This window comes from Choloepus didactylus, chromosome 3 (assembly GCF_015220235.1).
Source record: "Choloepus didactylus isolate mChoDid1 chromosome 3, mChoDid1.pri, whole genome shotgun sequence".
Classification (NCBI taxonomy): domain Eukaryota; kingdom Metazoa; phylum Chordata; class Mammalia; order Pilosa; family Megalonychidae; genus Choloepus; species Choloepus didactylus.
The window spans coordinates 2,986,755-3,005,414 of record NC_051309.1 but is presented as its reverse complement, the minus strand read 5'-3'; the positions used below and the strand labels follow the sequence as shown (position 1 = coordinate 3,005,414).

The following is an 18,660-nucleotide window of genomic DNA, read 5'->3' as shown; positions in this document are numbered from 1 at the left end:
CTCTCTTGGTTTTCTTCATCCTAAAAGAAACGTGTCCCGCCTGTTCCTTTCTCGCCGCCCTCCATACTTTGCACGCCTCCCGCCGGGGACCTGGCCAAGTCCCCCGCCTCGCCCTCGCCTCCGGGAAAGAGCCCCCGCCGCCGGTACCCTCGGAGCAATCCTGGGAGCCTAGGATTTAGCAACCGGCCGCCACCCTCCCCAAGACGAGTCAACTGCGACCGCACAGTGAGATCCCTCTTCACGCCCAGTAGGACAGCCGGACTCACAAAGCCCCGCTACTGGTGTTGGCGAGGGTGCGGGGCATCGGAGCCCACGGGCACTGCCGGTGGGACGGCAACACGGTGCAGCCGCCGCAGGAGACAGTCGGCAGCTCCTCCAACAGTTAAACAGAGTCACCCATGAACCAGCGTTCCACAGAGAAATGAGAACATACGTCCTCACAAAAATATGTGCACAAATGCTTATAGCAGCATCAGTCAAGACAGCCAAGACATGGGAAAGAACCCAAACACCATCGACAGACAAACGGACAAGCAAATCGCGGACCGTCCACGCAATGGAATGTGATTTGGCCATAAAAAGGAACGCAGCTCCCCAATACCGGAGAATCTGGTCGTGCTAAGTATGTCGGTCACCAAGGAGCACATATATTACATGATTCCATTTATAAGAAATGTCCAGAAAGGGCAAATCTGTCCGAGAGTAGACTGTTGGTTGCTCGGGGCTGGGGCAGTGATGGGGGGACGGCTAAAGAGTATAGCGTTTCTAAACTAAAATTGACAGGTGATGGCTGCTCATATCTGTGAGTAAACTAATAACCATCAAATTCTACTTTTTAAATGGGTGAACTGTCTGGGTGAATTATAGCTGAACAGAGCTCCTTAAAATGTCAGTTGTATTTCTATACGCTAGCCAGGAACGATTCAAAAATAAAAGGAAGGGTTGGCTGAAGCGTCCCTCTCCCAGGCAGTCTTCCCGGACCTCCAGTCCCACCCAGGGCCCCCGGCCTTCCCGCCAGCCCACAGGGTCGTCTCTGAGGACGACGAGACCCCAGGCCTCGGCGCTCTCCCTGACGGCCCTGGCCCATGGGGGTCCATCCGACCCCCGCAGTATGGGGTCGGTCCCCCTGGGCCGTCTGTCCCCACCGAGCTGGGGGTACCCTGCGGGCTGCAGCCTCGTCTCCTGCTCCCTGAAGTGCAGCGGTCACTGGGGCAGGGTGTCTGGAGACCCACGTTCAGCGTGGGGTGGCCAGTGCAGGCGGCACTTGCGGGACCCGTGTGTGTGTGTGATCACACCTGTGTGTGTTCATGCCTGTGTGTGTGCTCACACCTGTGCACGCTCACACCTGTGTGTCTGCTTATGGCTGTGTGTGCTCTCATACCTGTGTGTGCTCACGCCTGTGTGTGTGCTCACGCCTGTGTGCACGCTCGCCTGTGTGTGCTCATGCCTGTGTGTGCTCACGCCTGTGTGCACTCTCGCCTGTGTTGCTCATGCCTGTGTGTGCTCATGCCTGTGTGTGCTCACACCTGTGTGTGCACTCACACCTGCATGTGTGCATGCACAATCAGGAAGCAGGGCACCTCACATTCTGCAGACCTCTGCTCTTGTGCACACCCTTCTTTCAAAGCAGAGACAGGTTCAGGCGACTCTGAGGCCTGAGGCTGCTGGGGTTCCCCCTCCCCACCTCCATCGGTCCCCTGAGGCCTGAGGGGCGTGCAGTCACCGCCTGCCCCATTAGTGTCATGGACGTGAGCTGCAGGCTTGCATGGGGGGGGTGTGCATGCTGATGTGTGTGTGCATGCGTGTGCACGGCTGTGCAGGACAGCGGGTGGGGGTCCTGGGAGCCCACCTGCAGGCCCTGTCCTGACACCTGTGGATGTGGCCCCGGCGGCAGTGTGGGAGCCGACGCCTTGTGGGACCACAGTGTCACGTGGTGACCGTTAGTGGTGACCGGGTCGGCCTGTCTGTGGGCTCCGCGGGGGGAGATGGGGGCTCCCAGCCTGAGAGGAGAGTTGGGCCCCCCAGGGTGCTCATTCACACACACAGCTTCCGGGGGGCCAACAAGAGCCTGGGGGTGGGGTGGGGGCTCAGGGCCACACACCACCCTGGCAGCCCGGGCGCAGGTCCGACTCACCCCTACCCCGTCCCCCGTCCCTGCACAGGCCCCCGTGTCGCCACACTGCTCCTTAGGCCCCAGAGGCTTCTTCCCCGCCTTGTCTTGCAGAGACAGTGCTGGTGCCAGGAGAGGCTCAAGACTCGCCCCAAGGGCACCGGGAACTCCCTTAGGCAGGCCCCATGCTTCCAGGGATCACCCACGTCACTGCCTGACACCACCTAACGTGTGGATCAGCGTCAGCCCCGTGTCACTGAGGAAGACACCGAGGGTCAGAGAGGCCCAAAAGTCACATAGATGGTAAATGGTGGGGCACACCCACTCCCACCCCGGCATGGCCACATCCCAGCCTGGCACATGGGGGGTGCTCAGCAATGGGGGGGGGCTGCAGGGGACCCCGCCATTCCCCAGCCTCACCCCCAGCTCACTTCTCTTTCCTTTCACTCTCCCCTCCCTTCCTTCCTCTTCCCAGAATCCCTCTTTGTAAGAGAATCAAAACCAAAAATCTATGGCACCCAGCGAGCAGCCACACAGAGAACCCACTGCTGCAGAGGGAGGGTCCTTCCCGGGTCAGCAAGAAGAGCCCCCACCCCACCGCCCGAGACCCACACCAGTCCTCAGCTCTGTGCCAGGCCCCCCCGGGACAGCCAGCGGGGACGTCCAGGAATGCCTGCACACGCACGCACACACAGTTCACACACACACCCGGGGCACACAGGACCCAAACACCAAGGCCCACCCCAGGCGAGTGTCCAGAGGGTGGGAGGGTCCCGCCCTGACCTGGTCCCCCACCCCAGCAGCTGGACAGGCCTGTGGGGGGACAGGCTGACGAGGGGTGGTGTGGGGGTGTCCTCACAGCAGGCCCCCTCTGTGGGCCCAGGCTCCCCTCTGGGTCCCCCCACGCCCACCCAGCCAGACGGGCGCTCTCCTCGGAGCCGAGCGGCCACATACAGGCCCCCGTTCCCCCCCAGGCTCCCACACGACCTCTCTGGGCAGGTCTAGGGGTGCTGGCTGCGGGCTGCCCCTGGAGCCCCCCGGTCCCAGGGCCACCCACTGACCTGATGGCGCTCACCCAGCACATCGCTGTCCTCCTGGCTGGGGACGGGCCAGGGGCAGCGGCCTGCATCCCCCCGCGGGGAGGCTCGACACCCGGCGCAGCCTGCCGTCCCCTCCCGCGGCCGCCCGCTTCCTCTCCCCGGGGACTTCCTGCTGCAGCCCCGGGTGGCTGGCACTTCCTTCCTTCCCACCCCCGCCGGGAGCTGGCACCACCGAGGCCTGGCTCCCTCCCCCAGCCGCAGTCAGAGACTGGGGCTCAGGCTCAAGCCATCCAGGGCCCCCACAGCCCAGGGCACCGGCCCCCATACACCCTGCCAGGCACGGGGAGCTCACCATCTGCCAGCACGCTCCTTCTGCCCATCGTGGAAGCGGCTGTCCAGCTATGGCCACCCCAGGGATGCTCCCACCCCAGTGAGTCCTTCCGGGAGCGAGGCAGCCATCTCGGCTGCCCTCTGACCCCGAGGGCCAGTCTCGGTCTCCAAGCCTGGAGCCAGACGCTGCCCTCCCCATGCCGGGTCCCCCATGGGAGGCTGCCCTCCCAGCCCTGCTGGCCCCTGATCGCTGCGGGCTTTCCGAGCCCCTGGGACACTAGAGAGCCCCCAGTCACTCCCCACGCCCGCCCCGGGTCCCTCTCAGGAGGCAGCCCCACCATGCCCGGTGCCCCCCCCATTACCCCACCCAAGGCCAGGAGGCTGTGGAGCTGGGATTCGAACCCAGGACCTGCCTCTCCCCTGAGCATGTGTCTCCAGGCCACAACTCCCCCAGGTGGGGCCCGGCCAGTTTGGGGGGCAGCAGCAGACGGAGGCGGCTCTCCACAGCCCGGGGAACCTCCACGGCAGGACCCGGGGGACAGAGGCCACAGACCATGGGTGCCCCTGAGAAGCAGCAGCCCCCTTGGCCATCAGGTGTCCTGGAGGGGCAGGTGCAGCCCTCGCCCCCACCCGGCCCCGGACACCTGTTAAAAGAAATAAAACAAAGTAGAGTTTCTGTGGCTAAGAGCTTCGAAGTGGAGGCGGGAGGCCACTCCGCCAACTCGGATACCTGTCTCAGCCAGAGCTCAACAGGGCTCCCCAAAACCCCGAGGACACCTGGGCCCCACAAACAAGCCACAAGACAAAGTACTCAGGTAACTCAAACCTGGAAGGCAATTAGAGCACCCCAATACCCCCCAACCACATAGGACATGTCTAATCTTCTTTTCCCTTAAAAACCCGTGCCTGGAGATGCCAAGACGGGATATGAACTGGCTACCTGAATCTGTGCTCCCCGAATTACAATTCTGAGACCCCCAAATACACGCCTTTGCTGCCTCGCAGCTCAGTTTGCTGCTGTGTGGCTGACACGCTGGTTGCACATGACTGACCGTGCAGTCCCACAGGCAGCTCCCGGCACCAGCTGTGCTGACTGCTGACCCCCCCCCGGCCCGCTGCCAGGCCCCGCGCCAAGGGGCCAGAGCTGGGGTCCTCTGCTGGGGCAGCCGTGCACAGGCACAGCTGCCCGGCCTCCCCAGGCCAAGGACAGACAGCGCGGAAGGCTGGTTTCCAGCAGAAGGCTGCCACTGCAGACAGACAGACGGCACATAGGGTGGGGGACAAGGCAGGGCTCTCCCTCTCCCTCTGCCTCCTGGCCAGGGTGGACACAGGGCCCTGGAGTCACCCACAGCTGGGTGCCTATCCCAGCTCAGCCCTTTGCAAGCTGTGTGACCTCAAGCTACCGACACAACCTCTCTGAGCCACGGAGTCTTTGCCCGTGAAGTGGGTGCTGAGAATCGACAGAAAATGGCAGGCAAGGAACTCCTGGGCCAGGGTCTGCTTGGGCCAGAGCCAGGGCAGCTCTGGGAAGGGCTGGGGGCATTGCGGGGCTGTGGGGTTCCAGAGGAGGTGCCAGGCCCAGTGGGTACTGGATCGAGGGGGGCTTCCTGGGGGAAGAGGCTCAAGGCCTTGACAAATGCAGAGGAATCTGCTGGGGTGGGGGTGGGATGAGGGGGTCGCGGGCCAGAGCAGTGATGTGATCTCAGTAGCCCACCACTCTGGGCCTCAGTTTCCCCACATGGCCTCCATCTCCTGAGGCAGCGTTTCCTCACTGGGGTAAATAACACACCACAGATAACCCGAGAACGGGGAGGCCGCCCATGCTGGAGCATTTGGGCAGCGAGACGTGTGGCTGGGGTGCGGCTGGGGTGCCGCCAGCATTGGGCAGCCCTGGTCTTCCCACCCCCGTCCCCCCCAAGTTGGAGCCCCCTAACTTCCTTCCCCAGCCTGGGGACCTCCCCCACCATGCCCAGAGGCAGGGCACTTACCGGGGTGGGTGGGAGCCGGCCAGCAGGGCAGGGGACCAAGGGTCAGCCTGAAAGAGAACAGGAGGGGAGTTTCACTCGGGGTTCCGGGGCCTGGCAGCCCGCACGGGGTGAAGTAAACGCCCAGCCCTGTCCCTGGAGCCCCAAGCCTGAGCCCTGCCCCTGCCCCTCACGCCTCACCGCACCTGCATTTTCACTCAACTGATGAGGAGACTGAGGTTCAGAGTGGAGGGTCTACCAGGGCATAGGGGTGGGGACTGGAAACCTGTAGGTCCCAGGACCCCACCCCCGGCCCCGATGCCTGCCTGCCTCCCCAATGAGCATCTCAGACACTGAAGGTGCCAAGTTGGGGGGTTGCAGGCTCAGCAAGAGCACTCAGCCCAGGGAAGGGGGCAGGGGCTGGGCATCCCCACTGGGGAAACCTCCAGCTCTCAAAAGAAGACTTTTCTCACCGGCCCCTCCCACGGGCCTGGGTCCCCTCACAGCCTGGCAGCCTGCAGCCCCTGGTGTGGGGAGTGGAGAGGGGGCCAGCACAGCCAGGGACCCCCACACCGGCTCCCCTGCCAGCCCCTTCTCCAAGCCTCACTGCCTGCCATGCGAAGGGGCCGTGACTGTGACCCGCCTTCCAGAGCAGGCCCACAAGAAAGCCCAGATTCCCAGGGAACTCTGGAGACACTCGGGCTGCTAGTGGGGTGGGGGGAGCCCCGGCAGCAGGGCCCGGAAAGGTGGCCTCCAAACCACACGACCGCATCCGACCCCGGGATCTGTCAACGGCCCTTGTTTGGAAAAAGGGTCTTTGCAGACGTGACTCAGTGAAGGACTCAGATGAAACCCGCGTGGGTGACCACTGGGGCCGAGGTCCAGGGACGAGTGGCCTGAGAAGAGTCAGAGGAGGAGCTGAGCAGAGACGCAGCCTCTGGCCAGGAGATGCCCAGGACCCCAACAAGTCAGGGGAGACAGGACAGAGCCCCCCACCCCATCCCCCAGGCTCTCGATTTCGAACCTCTGGCCTCCAGCACTGCAAGACAGAAAGTTCCGGCTGTTCTGAGCCGTCTGGGTCATGGTGCTTTTTTGCACAGCCTCAGTCTTCTCCCCAAAGCCCTATCCAAAGTTGGGGGTGTGCCCCATCAGGGAGCCCCCCACCTCCAGCTGGACGGAGCGTCCTCACGGGCCAGCTCACCCCTCTGCCTTTCTACATGCCACACCAGCCCAGGTCAGCTCCCCGCCATCCCAGCTGGCCCCCCCGGACTTGCCGTCCCTCCTCCCAGCCCCTGGGCCCCTCGCCAGGCTCGGTCAGGCTGTCCCCACGATGGAGCAGAGGCCAGCTCGTTCCTTGGAGGAGGGTCTGGGGCCTGAGCCCACTCCCTGTCCCGGGCCCCCGACTCTGGGCCTGCCCTGCAGAACGGGGCACAGGCGATCAGCACCCCCCAGAAACAGAACCGTCTTCAACCAATGCTCCCCCACCCTTCCCAAGAGCAGAACCATCTGGAACTGCACCTCTTCTCTGAAATCTCCAGCCCAGCGGCCCCACCCTGCCCACCAGAGGGTCTCCATGCGTGCCCCCAGCAGCCCCGAGCCTGGGCCCAAGTGTTGGCCAGGGGGACAGGGGTTCAGGACCACATCCGCACAGCCCCGTGACCAGCCCGTGCTGGGAGGGCCCCTGGAGCTCAGAGTGACGTAAAGTGAACCCGACTCTCAAAGAATGGTGCATCCGAGACCTCTGGATGGGGAAATGGGAGAGAGGCCACCAGTGCATCGCAGAATGGGGGGACGGGCAGATGCATGGGGGGTGGTGGCGTCTCCAGAAGACGGCGCTGTGCTGGACCGGGGGGGCCAGGCTCTCAGGGTCGCGGGGTGCCAAGCAGCAGGCAGTTGGGCAATGCCGGTGCCCGGGGGACAGGGAATCAGGGAAAGGCCCATGGGCAGGCCCACTCCACGTGGAAATGGGGTGCTGGGGAGGGGGCTGCCGCCCTGGGTCCTCGCCTCCCTCCCCGAGCTGGGCTGCAGCACCCTCCACGGGGTGGGAGTGCGGAGCTCCGGCCGGGCTGGGCAGGAGGGCAGGGGCTGCAGGCTGAGGGAGCCCAGAGGCGGGTGGGCAGGGGTGGCAGCCTGCTGACGCGCTCCTGCCCCTAACCCCGCAGCAGAGGCGTTTCCAGGATTCACACTTCAGTTCATCACAAACACGACAAGTTTCCACCTTTGACTGCTTGAGAAGAAGCTGTCAAGAGCTGCCGCGTGGGCCGGGCCCCCTGCTTCCTGGCACTGGGCGCGTGGGTGCAGCTGGGCCTCCACCAGCCCCGGCCCAAAGAGGCTCAGGGCTCCGCAGCAAGGCTGGCCTGGCACCCCGAGGCCCAGTCTCTGCACGGGTGCAGACGCCTCCCCTGCCATGACAGCTCCTGCTGACCCAGTGGCTCCCCTCCAAAGCCCCCAGCCCGAGGGGGTCAGAGTGCAGGGGTCAGAGGGCAGCCCAGCTCCAACCCGCTCCTGGCCAAGTGCGCTCTGAGCCTTAGCTTCCCCATCTGCAGAGTGGGGTGGCCACTCCATGTGGGGGTGCCTCGGGGAGCACCTGGTGGGTGGGCAGGTTGCTCCAGGGCACTGGTCACAGGGTCCCCCGGCCACACAGCAGGCCTGCTCGCAGCCCCCGGTGCCTTCCCAGGGAGCCCAGGCCCCTGGCCCCTGTAGCTGGGCCCCAGAGCCCTCGGCCCCATTCTGAGCCGCACACCCACCAAGTCAGGCATTCACCTGCTCACCACCGGCCCTCCCTCACCGCCCCTGTGCCCCGCTGGACCCTGGGGCTGGGACTCAGCCCGCTGCGCCCTCCTCGGCTGCCCCTTCCAGACACCTCCTCCCCTGGGCTGGACCCGTCCTCATGCCAGCCCCTGCCCGTCTCCAACACGGCCTCAGTCCACTGGGGGATGCTCCCCCAGCCCCTCAGACAGGCCAACCCCCCACCCTGCGACATTTTCCCCTCTCCCACGGCAGCTCAGGGGTCTCCGTGTGTCCATCCTGAGCCAGCGTCCTCCCGCTACCCCCACAGGCCCCCCATGTGCCCCCCACAGGCTTGCCTGCTGAATTAAACATTCATCTCACCCCGAGAGCCCCCAGTGTGGCATCTCCGTCCTTGCAGGCCCCTGGACTGTGTGACGGGTGCCCAGCGCGGGGGCTTCTCCACCCCCCGAGCAGAGCCGGGCCCTTCCCAGGTGGCCCCGGCCAGTGTGGACCCTCTCGTGGCCTCAGCTTCCTCGTCCACAAAGCGAGGCCAGCAGAGCAGACGTGGGGCCAGGACGGTGCTCACCCGCTCCCCAAGGGTACCCGCTCCCCAGGGAGCTCACTGGCTCTCGAGCCCAGAGCAGGCCAGCTGCCCCAACAAGCCCCCTACAGTGCCCCAGCTGGGCTTGGTGGCTGACCGTCCAGGAGCTGGGCCACCTCCTCTGAGGTCAAAGCCAAGCCCGACGCCTGGGTGGACGGGGACCCACAGAAGCTGGGACCTCCCCAGCACCAGCCCACGCCCTCCTCCCCCGGCGGCTGCTGAGCTGGCTGCTTGGATCGTGCAGGTTCATTCAGAGCACACACCTGCCGAGCCCACCACGCTGGGCCCCAGAAAGTTCCAGACAGCAGTCTGGGGCACACCTGCATCAGGTGCCTGCTTCCCGGCCAGGCCACCCCCAGTCCCGGCCAGTCCAGGGGCTGCCACCCAGCAGGAGGCCAGAGACACATGTCCCGCGTATCCCGTGGCAACAGGCTTCTCATCTGCTGAGGCCACGGCGAGGGGTCACTCAGGTGAGCAGGGCTTTCCTGCCTGCAGCAGCTCCTGTGACAGGAGGGCCGAGCCGGTGGGCCGGCGGGGGTACGGGGGGCCCAGGGACAAGCCTTCTGCTTTCCTGACAAGGAAGTTGTGCCCGTTGCACCCGCGGCCACCCAGCTAGCACAGCCTGTGCCCCAGAGCCAAAGGCCAACTAGCCCACGTCACCGTCCGGGGGAACCCATGGGCCTGTGGTCCCAGCCGCCCCCACCCAGCATTTCCTGCCCAGGTGTGCTGCCAGGAAGGACGCCGGCCCCAGCCTAGGCAGGCCATGCCCCCAACCCTCGAGGACAGAGGGGGCAGGAGGCGGAGGACACAGGTGGGGCACTCAGAAAGGGGTGCTTGGGGAGCCACCACAGGGCCCAGCCTCTGAGGGAAGGGGTGCGAGGGGTGGGCACGTCTCTGGCCTCTGTTTAGACCTTACTTCTGGGGAGCTGCCCAGGAACGTCTCTCCAGCCATGAGCCCCAACTCTGGGCACCACTCACCACTGCTGGCTCCCTCGGGAGTGGGGTTGGGGGGACGCTCACCCCCAGAACAAGCTCTGGCCGAGAAGCAGAGGCCTGGCCTCAGTTTCCACATCTGGAACTGGGTGGCACCAGGAGCTGTGGGGCCTGGCCCAGCTCAGCCCTGTGGCCACGGCACAACCTCTGCCCTCCAGGGGACAGCGAGCAAAAGGGACGGAGTGTCAGATGGGGGCAAGTGCCGGGGGAGACGGGCATGACAAAGGGCTCCTCTGGCCCCTGTGGGCAGCTGAAGGAGCAGGCAGTGTGGGTGTGAGGCGAACCAGGCCCTGCAGAGCCCTGGAGCAGCTGAGGAAACAGGGAGCAGGAGGGCTGGGCCACTGGGCCATGGGTGGGCAGGAGCTGACGGGGAAGGAGGGGAGGGCCTGGGGGCCTTGTCTCTCCTGCACCCCGTCTTACCCAGACCCCTCGTGGCACTGTGGGGGGCAGTGCTGCCTGCCCTCCCACCCAGGACCCAGGCTGCCCGCACCCTCCATCTGGAGCGCCCAGTCTGCTGGGGGAGGGACCACCTCTGACTCACGTCCTCGTGCCATCCGTGTCGCCCAGATGGTTGACACATCAGCCAGAGCGCTGGGAGCAAGCAAGAGACTGCACGGCTGGGGTCTCGGGTCAGGGGACAGCTCAAGCAAAGGCCCTGGGGTCAGGGCAACAGTGGGGTGCACCTCCAGATGGGGGGGGGAAGGAGGTGGCCCTGTCAGGGCTGTGCCCGGCTGTGTGCCCAGCTGAGTGTACATGGCCTCAAATCAAAGCTGGGTGAGCACCGGGCCCAGGCGTCGCTGACTGGGCTGAGCCCCAGCCTCGCCCCTGGAGCTGGGGGCCTGGAGCTTCGGCTCCCTCCCCTGCACATGGGCTCATGCAGACGGCACTCCCAGGCTCTCGGTCCCAGGCGCTGGGCCCTAGGGGGTGGAGAGGACCCTGGCCCAGGGCTGGGCGAGGTGGCAGGGAGACAAGGCCTCCTCCCGCCCTCTGGGCATGCAGTGGGGACCGGAGGCAGCCAGAGAGGGCAGCCCCTCTGCTCCTCGCTGGAGCCGGGGCAGAGGCTGGGGGTCAGACGACGCAGTCGGGAGGAAGAGGGCGAGCAGGAGGGGTGCAGGAGCAGGGAGGTGCTGCCCGCCTGCCAGCTCTCGGCCCCCATCAGGGCTCACGGGGCAGCTCCCAGCACCCCCCACCCACACCCAAGCTTACCCTCCCCCAGGGTGGGGCTGCGACCCCTCGGTCCCCCACTTGTCCAGCCCCTGCTGCGGATCCCGCCAGACTCCCCGCCTCACAGGGCACACGGAGCACGGCCGCCTGCCGCACCCACTGAGGGCCCCGGACGTCTTCCGAGGGCTTCACAGGGACCAGGGCTGGGAGCCTGTGTCATCCGAGACCCCCGAGGGCAGGCGGGGGTCTAGGGCCAGCCGTGGGGCCCTTTTGCACCAGGCAGGGAGCCTGGGGGGCGCGGCGGGCAGGGAACCCGAGGCGGTGGGGTGTGTGTCCCAGGCCCGGGCCTCCGCTGGACAGGGCAGCCAAGGCGGGGGAGGGCAGCGGGGCGGCCATGGCCGCGGGGCCGAGAGGGAGGGACGCGAACCGGGAAGGAGGAACTGAGAGCAGCTCCCCCCGGCGCCTGGGAACGGGGGTGACTCACCGCCTGGCTCCCGACCGCGGAGGCCGGGGGGCCCGGCTGTTCCCAGGCGCCCTCACACTGCCCCATTGTTCGGGGCCCAGGGAGGAGAAGGGTCTGGCGGGGGGCCCCGTGCTGGCGGGAAGGGGCGCAGCCCCAGGGCTCCCTGCCCCCTCCTCGGTCCACAGTCCAGGCTGGCCCAGCACTGGGCAGACAGGCCAGGAGGGCAGAGGAGAGGGGGCCGGAGGGGGCTCGCCGGCCGCGCTGGACCAAGTGTCCCCTCCCAGCCACTCCAGACTGACCAAGGCAGGGGTGGGGGCTCTCCTGGTGGCTCTCGGGGCTCTGGCCCTGCCCTCCCGTCCTGCCCACCCTCACCCAGGTCCAGCCACACGGGGCAGCCGGCACAGCCTTCCCTGACCCCTCACACCGTTCCCTCCACCACGGCTGCCTGCCCCTCCCCCGTCACCCCCTGCCCCCCACAAACTTCTGCCTGGCTTTCCAGTTCCATCGGGTCACCTCCAGGGCACCCCCTGGGGCCTGGTGGCAGTAAGCCAGGGGTCCCAGGCTGAGTCTGGGGTCCCAGAGCCCAGCACAGGGCGGGGAGGAGGGTCTCTGCATGGGGGTGCTTCTGGGGGATGCTCCAGGTCAGCCCCACTTCCCGTCTTGAGGCCCCCTCCTGCTCCCACCCAAAGCAGGCCCCAGCTTTGCATGCCCCGGGGTGGCCTGGGACTTGCTGGAACCTCCTCCCAGCTGCACACGGGAAGGGCCAGCACCCTGCCTGCAGCCCACTCCCCACTGCCCCTTCCCAGCACCAGTCCCAGGCCCTGGCCTGGCTCCTCACGGGCCTGGTGCTGTGGATGAGCTGCCCCCACTCCCCAGCCCCAGCCTGGAATAGCTGCCCCCTGGTGCCCGCTGGCCCTGGGCCAGAGCAGGAGCTGGAGCCTGCTGTTGGGGGGCGCCTTTCCGGACCCTCTGCCTCCCCCCGCAACCCCCGCCTGAGGAGCACAGCCGCCACCGACAGCACTGTGCCCCAAGCCACATCTTCGACAGCCCCTCCCCAACGACCCCAGGAGAGGTGGGGGGCTCAGAGAGAGTGGATGCAGGGCCACAGCGTGGGGAGCCCCAGCTAGGCCAGAACTCGGGGATCTCCCTGCACCCCCGGGTAGGGGGTGTCTCCCCTGACAGAGGTGCACACAGAGGCCTCTTCCAGCCCGGCACCCCAGCCCACCCCCAGCAGCTGGGGCTCTGGAGCCTGCGCAGGGCCGGGTCCTGGGGAGGTGCCCACGGCCCCGAACAAATCAGCCCCAGAGGCAGGGCACCCCAAGAGCCCCAGCCCCCGCCAGCCTCCGCTTCCAAGGCTGCGCCAGGGTGGGCGAGGGGTCCCCAGAGCTGGGCGTCCTTCCCGGCCAGCTTGAGAGGATGAGGAGGAGGTGGGGGCGGGAGGGGGAATCCCTGGGGAGGAGAGCACCAGGTGGGGGGGCCAACGAGGTGGGGTGGTGGTACCGCCTCTAGTGGAAGCCAGGGCCGCGTCTCCGGGTGCCATCAGCTCGGGTGGGTCATCGGGGGGGCCTCGAGGCCCCGTCCCTGTCCTTGGGCTCGGAGGCCCACAGCCGCACTCAACTCGTGGCCCGGTGACCCCCACGCCTCCTGCCAGCTGGCGCATGCAGCCCCCTGCAGGCCTCACCCCCTGTTCTGTCCACATTGGGCCTGGCCCAGCATTGGGCAGCCACCCCTGCACCCCATGCACTGCTGGCCAGGGACGCATCAGCCACTGGCCCCTCCAAAGAGGGGCTTCCCTTTCTGGTCTCATATGGGAGGAGAGGAAGTTGCGGGGTGGCAGGAGGGTGCTTTTGAAGGAAGGCACAAGTTTCCCAGCACGCGGGCCGCAGGCCCTGAGCCCAGGGCCAGGTCGTGGCCGAGGGGTCGGTGCCCGCTGGGCATGGGTCTCCTGCGCCTGTCTGCTCAGGTGCCAAGCCAGCTTTCCCAGTTCCTGCCCCACCACTCCCCAAAGCCAGGGTTCCCCTGTGGAGGTGGCTCTGAGGTGCCTGAGCGGAACCTGCCCCAACACTCGTCTCTACAAAGTGACAGCCACAGAGAAAGGAACTGTCTCCATGGTGGGGTGGAGCCCTTGGGGTGCCCGGGCCTCAGACTTCCCCTCCTGCTGAGACCAGGCCCCAGGCCCCTGACATGGGGCGGGCAATGGCAGCCAGGGAGGGCTGTGGCAGCCAGAGCCAGGGCCGGGGACTGGGGGGCGGGCAGGGGGCCGTGACGGGAGCCTGCCATTATCTGATTGGAAACTCGGCCACGCAGGGCCCTGGGGCTGGGCCGCCCTGTCCAGGATGACAGCAGCCGGGAGACCAACGTGTCAACTTCAAAGGGAGCTGAGCGGAGCTCGTGGCTGGCAGGGCCCAGCACGCCCAGCACCCGCCCGCCCGCTCTGGGATGCTCCAGAATGGACCCTCCCAGCTCAGCAGCAGGCACTGGGAGTCCCTGCCAGGCCTGGCCAGCACCCGTGCCCTCACCCTCGGCACCCAGGCACCCTCGGCACCCAGGGCAGGGGGCTGGATGGAGATCTGCCACTGGCCCCAGAAGGCAAAGGCCCGGCCCCCCAACCAGGCAGGCTGGGGCTCGGCCGACTCCTCCGGGATCAGGGCACGCACGGCTGTCTAATGCCACGGAAGCGTCGCGGGGTTGTGACATCCCCTCGCCGAGGCCGGGAACTCCCCACGGGGGGCCGTCTCATTCAGTTCCCACAAGCAGAAGGGCCTTGACGGCACCCCACGGAGAGCCGGGGCCCAGAGGGAGGGGGACACAGCGATGGCTCCCCTCTGGTTCCAGCAGAAGTTCTGGGCAGGCTTCCTGAGGTGCTGCCTCTCTGGGAGCCTCCGGAAGCCTGCCCAGGCTGGCTCACCCCGGGCCTGTGGGGGACGCACCCCGCGCCTCCGGGACTGTCACCCACCAACCTGGCAGGCCCTGGGGCGGGGACTTGTCCTCCCTCTGCAGGCTCGGGCAGGCGGGCGCCCTGCACCCACAGCAAGCAGCCTGGAGCGGGAGAGCCCAGCCGCCCCTGCCCAGGCTCGGTAGGCATGTGGCAACACTCCCGACGCACGAGGAAGCAGAGGGCACTTCTTGGAACGGGAGCTGGCCCAGGGCTCAGGCCAGGTGGCAGGAAGTGAGCTGTGAGTGCGTGAGGGCCCAGCCAGGCCCCCCAGGGCCCATGGCCTTCCAGGGGCTGTCGGAAGGGGTGAGGAGGCTGACGGGACCCACCGCGCCCGGCCCACGCAGGCCTCCTCGGCCACCCCCGGGCCCGGCGACAGGAGGTGCTGGCCCCTCGGGCGGCCTGGGGAGGAGGAAGGGGGCAGCCGGTACCTTCACCCCCTCCTGGAGCCCACGCCTCCTCCTGGAGCAGCCGGGGGGCCCCCTTGCCATGCACCCTCACCCAACCTGCACCCTTGCTGGATCCTGCCTCCAGCCTGGGCACTTCACACACAGCACTCCCTGGAGTTCAGGGTCGGCTCAGGAGCTGCCCACAGAAACCAAATCCCTCCATGCAGCCCAAGTCAGGGAAACTGAGGCTCAGACATGTAGTTCTCTGACAAAGCTTGCGTCTCAGGGCCCACAGCTGAGTCGGCTCCATTAGGCCTGGTGTCGTCCTGTCTGCACCCCCCATGCACAGCCCAAGGGTGGTGAGGAGGGGCCCTGGGGGGGGGTAGACAAGGCTGGTTCTGACCACCAAGGCTGCAAAGAGCCCGGGATGGCCCCAGGACATGAGTGGCCCACAGCGGGCCCAGCTCCTGGTGGCACCCAAAAGTCTTCTGGGGAGGGGCCGCATACCTTCTGAGAGGGGATTTCAGGGGCCCAAGAGCCCCGTCCCTGCCTCCCAGGGCCCTCGCCATGCCCACCACACCCCACTCTGGTCAAACTGGCTGCACTACACCCTTTGGCCCAGGGGTCCCCTCCCTTCATAGCAGGCTGCACAGAACAGAGACCCGTCCTCCAGACTGCATCCCCGGTCCACTGGCGCCCAGCGCCAGCCATTAAAGAACCACAAGGAATGTACCGGGGGCCTCTCCAAGGCCGCCTGGCAGCCAGCAAGAGGAGGACCCAAGCGGCTTTCCGGCCCCAGGGCTGCAGACTGGAGCCCGGCCACTCCTGCTGGACTCAGGCCTTTGCCCGCAGGGCCCGTGTGGGCGGGCGTGGGTGCCGTGCCCTTTGCCCCAGGCCTCCAGGCTGCCCCCAGCAGGGCAGGCCCTGTGGAACTTGCTGTCCCTCCAGGACACACCGGCAACAGCCGCAGCCACGAGACACCAACCCTGTGCCACCACAGCCCCTCAACACTCACAGCCCCCCCCACCCCGAGAGGGAAAGTGGGGCCCGCCTGCCCACTTCACAGATGAGGAAACGGAAGGTCCTGCCCAAGGTCCACAGCTGGTGGCTGGTGGCACCCAAATTCGAACACGGAACACCAGCTCCGAAGTTCATGCTCTCTCCAGCCACTTGGAGCTTCGGGTTCCCCTGTGGGAGCCTGTATGTGTGTGCAGCCGTGTGTGTTGGAGGGGGCGGCAAGGCCAGAGCTGACTCAGCACCCCGCTTCCCCTTGTCCATGTGAACAGGAAGCACCCCGGCAGGCCGGCTGTCTCTACACCCCCTCTCTGTCCCTCTTGGGCCAGCCTCCGAGGTGAGCTCCTCCCTGATCCTGTAGGCCTGGGGGGCTTCCCAAAAGAGCCAGCTTCCTGGAGCCCCCCTCTTGCCAGAAGGCCCCAGTTGTCAGTTCTGGACTGGGCCACCTGCAGCCTGCCTCTCTGCCTGGGGTGCGCCCTGATACACCAGGCCAGTTAATGGGGGCATGGGGGGCTCCACAGGGTCCCACACCAGGCCCCGCCCCCAGGAAAGGAGCGCTAGACTTGCAGCCCCAAAATCCAGACTCCCAGCACTCCACCTGGGCAGGTATCCTGGGTAAAGGAAGGAGAGAGGGAGGGAGGGAGGGGCCCAATAGGACTTGAACCCAGGACTTGGCGTGGGGTACAATTCTAATCATTTTGTCATCACCAAGGCAGGTAAACACTGCCAGACCCCCTCGTGCCAGGACCTGGCCATGCACATCACCGGCAAGACCGCACGTGTGTCGCCCTCGGGGCACCCCCGGCAGCCTGGACGGGGCCCTTAGCACAGGACAGGCCAGTTCCGGGGGCGCTTCCAGGGAACCGCGGTTTACACCGGCCCGGGAGGCACGGCGGCAGCAGCCTGGACGGAGGGACAAACAGGCGCTGAAGGACGCGAAGCTCGGAGCCGCGCAGGGCGAGAGAGGCAGCGGGGTGGGCTCACACCCCACAGCCCCCGACACCTCTGGGCACCCCGGGGGGAGAGGACTTAACCCCCTCACCAGGGAAGCCACCGCCAGGCAGTGGGGAAAGGCGGCTCCAGGAGGAAAGGGCGGTCTCCGACCCCGACTCTCCCGTCCTCTCCGGGCCGCTGTTGCAATAAGGCGCAGGCACTCCCCAGAGCCGCGGGGCTACCGGTCACTCACTCCAGTGTGCATCAGCGCCAAGAGGCGGCTTGTCTCCCGCCTGGGCTGGGACCGGCCGAGGGAAGGCAAGTGCGAGGCGGGAGCGAATCCCCGAGCCCTTCGTGGGCCCCGTGGGGTGGGGGTGGGGGCAGCGAAGCCCCCTCCCCTCCCCCGGCCGGCGCGCTTCCCGGGGCAGCGCTGCCCCCGCCGGTCCTACGAGGGCGGACCCTGGGCCCGGGCCGCTCAGCCCGAGGACACGATCCCGCCAGCCCGCCGCGCCTTACCCGGCCCAGGCTCCGCTCGGGGCCCGCCGGCCCTCGGTCCTGCGGCAGCCGGGACTCCGGCCGCTGGTGCTGCGCCGCGCCGCGCCCCGGCCCCGCCCCCGCAAGCAGGCCCCGCCCCAACCCACAGGCCCCGCCCCATTCCCCGCCCCACCCGCAAGACCCGCCTCCCTGGGCCCGCCCCCTCCCGCAGGACCCGCCCACATGGCCCCGCCCCCACCCTCAGGATCCGCCTCCCGGCCCCGTCCCCATCCCCGCCCGCAGGACCCGCCCACGTGGCCCCGCCCCACCCGCGGGACCCGCCTTCCTGGGCCCGTCCCCGCCCGCAGGACCCGCTCGCATGGCCCCGGCCCCGCCCACAGGACCCGCCTCCCTGGGCCCGCCCCGCGCCGCCCCGCCCCCACCTCAGGACCCGCCTCCCGCCCGCAGGACCCCCCCACGTGGCCCCGCCCCCTCCAGGGCCCGCCCCCGGCCCGGGCCCCCCACCGACTCCCCTCGGGGCTCAGGCCCTGTGCGGAGGTCGCGGTCCCCAGGGGTCCCAGGTGGGACGCGCCGGCGGGGGTCGGGCCGTCGGGTGGGGGGAGCCCTGACACAGCCCCACCCCTGCCGCGGGGAAGGTGGGCGTGGGGTCGGCGCCCCGCACGGCAGGCGCTCAGCAAATGCAGGTGAGCGGACGCACCACCAGCGGCCAGTTCCTCCGGCGGCCCCGGGCCGTGACGCCCCCACCCCGCGATCACGGTGGCCTCCCTGGAGGAGGCGCGGTCCGCCCCCTCCCGCGTCAGCCCGAGCCTGCGGGAGGCGGCGGCGTCGGTCCTTCCTCCGCCCTCCACCCAGGAACCGGCGCGCGTGGGGCTGACCCGGGTCCGGCGGCGGCCGTGGCACCCGGCCCTCTGCAGGAGGGTTTGCGGAGCCTGCTGGGTCCCTGCCCCTTGCTTCGCAGGCGCCTCATGGAAAGGGGCCGAGTCCCGGGCGACCCTGCCCCGGGGGTCTGGCTCCAAGGCCGTGGGAGCGGGCGTCCGGGCCCAGAAAAGGGCGCTTCCATCTCGCCTCCTGGGGGGACTCCCTGACGACACCTGCTGAGCTGGGGCCGAGGGACATGTCCAGCTTTGGGCCCGGAAGACCCGATCTTAAGGGGAAAGGGGTTGTGCCCGGAGGAGGTGGCTTCTTTCCAAAGGGCACCCAGGGGGCCAGGTGGGTGGTGGGATGGGGTGGCAGAGGTGAGGGGTTCCAGGGAAGGGGAGCGAGGCCTGGGAGGGCCGGGGCGTCCAGGGAAGCAGAGGGGCCGCAGCTGGCCGGGGCTGGGGTGAGGAGTTGGGGGTCCCAGAGGCCAGGAGGCTGTGAGCAGGGGAAGGACGGGATCTGGCTGTCCCCTGAGGGGGCTGGGCAGACAGGAGGGGCCAGAGTTGAGCAGCAGGGAGGTCCGGGGAGGGGGCCATGCTGAGATGGAGGTTCCTGAGGGCCTGGGGGTACGTAGCAGGAAG

General features: G+C 67.7%; 3 protein-coding genes across 5 annotated transcripts in view; 2 read left to right on the top strand and 1 right to left on the bottom strand.

Moving 5' to 3' along the window:
* SH3BP2 (SH3 domain binding protein 2) overlaps positions 1-17,271 on the bottom strand; it is a 46,402-nt gene extending 29,131 nt beyond the window's left edge. The window contains exons 1-2 of one of the 3 annotated variants that reach the window (XM_037829284.1): positions 17,183-17,271; positions 5,469-5,515 (exon numbers count right to left, since the gene is read on the bottom strand). Coding sequence is in view for 1 of the 3 variants with exons in the window: in XM_037829283.1 (XP_037685211.1) it covers positions 3,172-3,239 (68 nt within the window). In the remaining 2 variants the exon portion in view is untranslated. Of the gene's footprint in view, positions 1-3,171; positions 3,298-5,468; positions 5,516-17,182 lie in introns of those variants that run through there. The other 2 variants (XM_037829283.1, XM_037829285.1) reach the window with 2 other exon arrangements.
* On the top strand, positions 8,008-11,183 carry LOC119530186 (SH3 and multiple ankyrin repeat domains protein 1-like). Its single transcript, XM_037831399.1, has 5 exons — positions 8,008-8,143; positions 8,304-8,511; positions 8,593-9,245; positions 10,193-10,428; positions 10,512-11,183. Exons 1-5 carry the CDS (start codon positions 8,008-8,010, stop codon positions 11,181-11,183), a joined length of 1,905 nt encoding a protein of 634 aa, XP_037687327.1.
* LOC119530185 (basic proline-rich protein-like) lies at positions 14,210-18,246 on the top strand. Its single transcript, XM_037831398.1, has 6 exons — positions 14,210-14,472; positions 14,635-14,902; positions 15,364-15,759; positions 16,006-16,070; positions 16,542-17,721; positions 17,797-18,246. The coding sequence occupies exons 1-6, from the start codon at positions 14,210-14,212 to the stop codon at positions 18,244-18,246; spliced, it is 2,622 nt and encodes an 873-aa protein (XP_037687326.1).
* Positions 18,247-18,660: the final 414 nt, after the last annotated feature.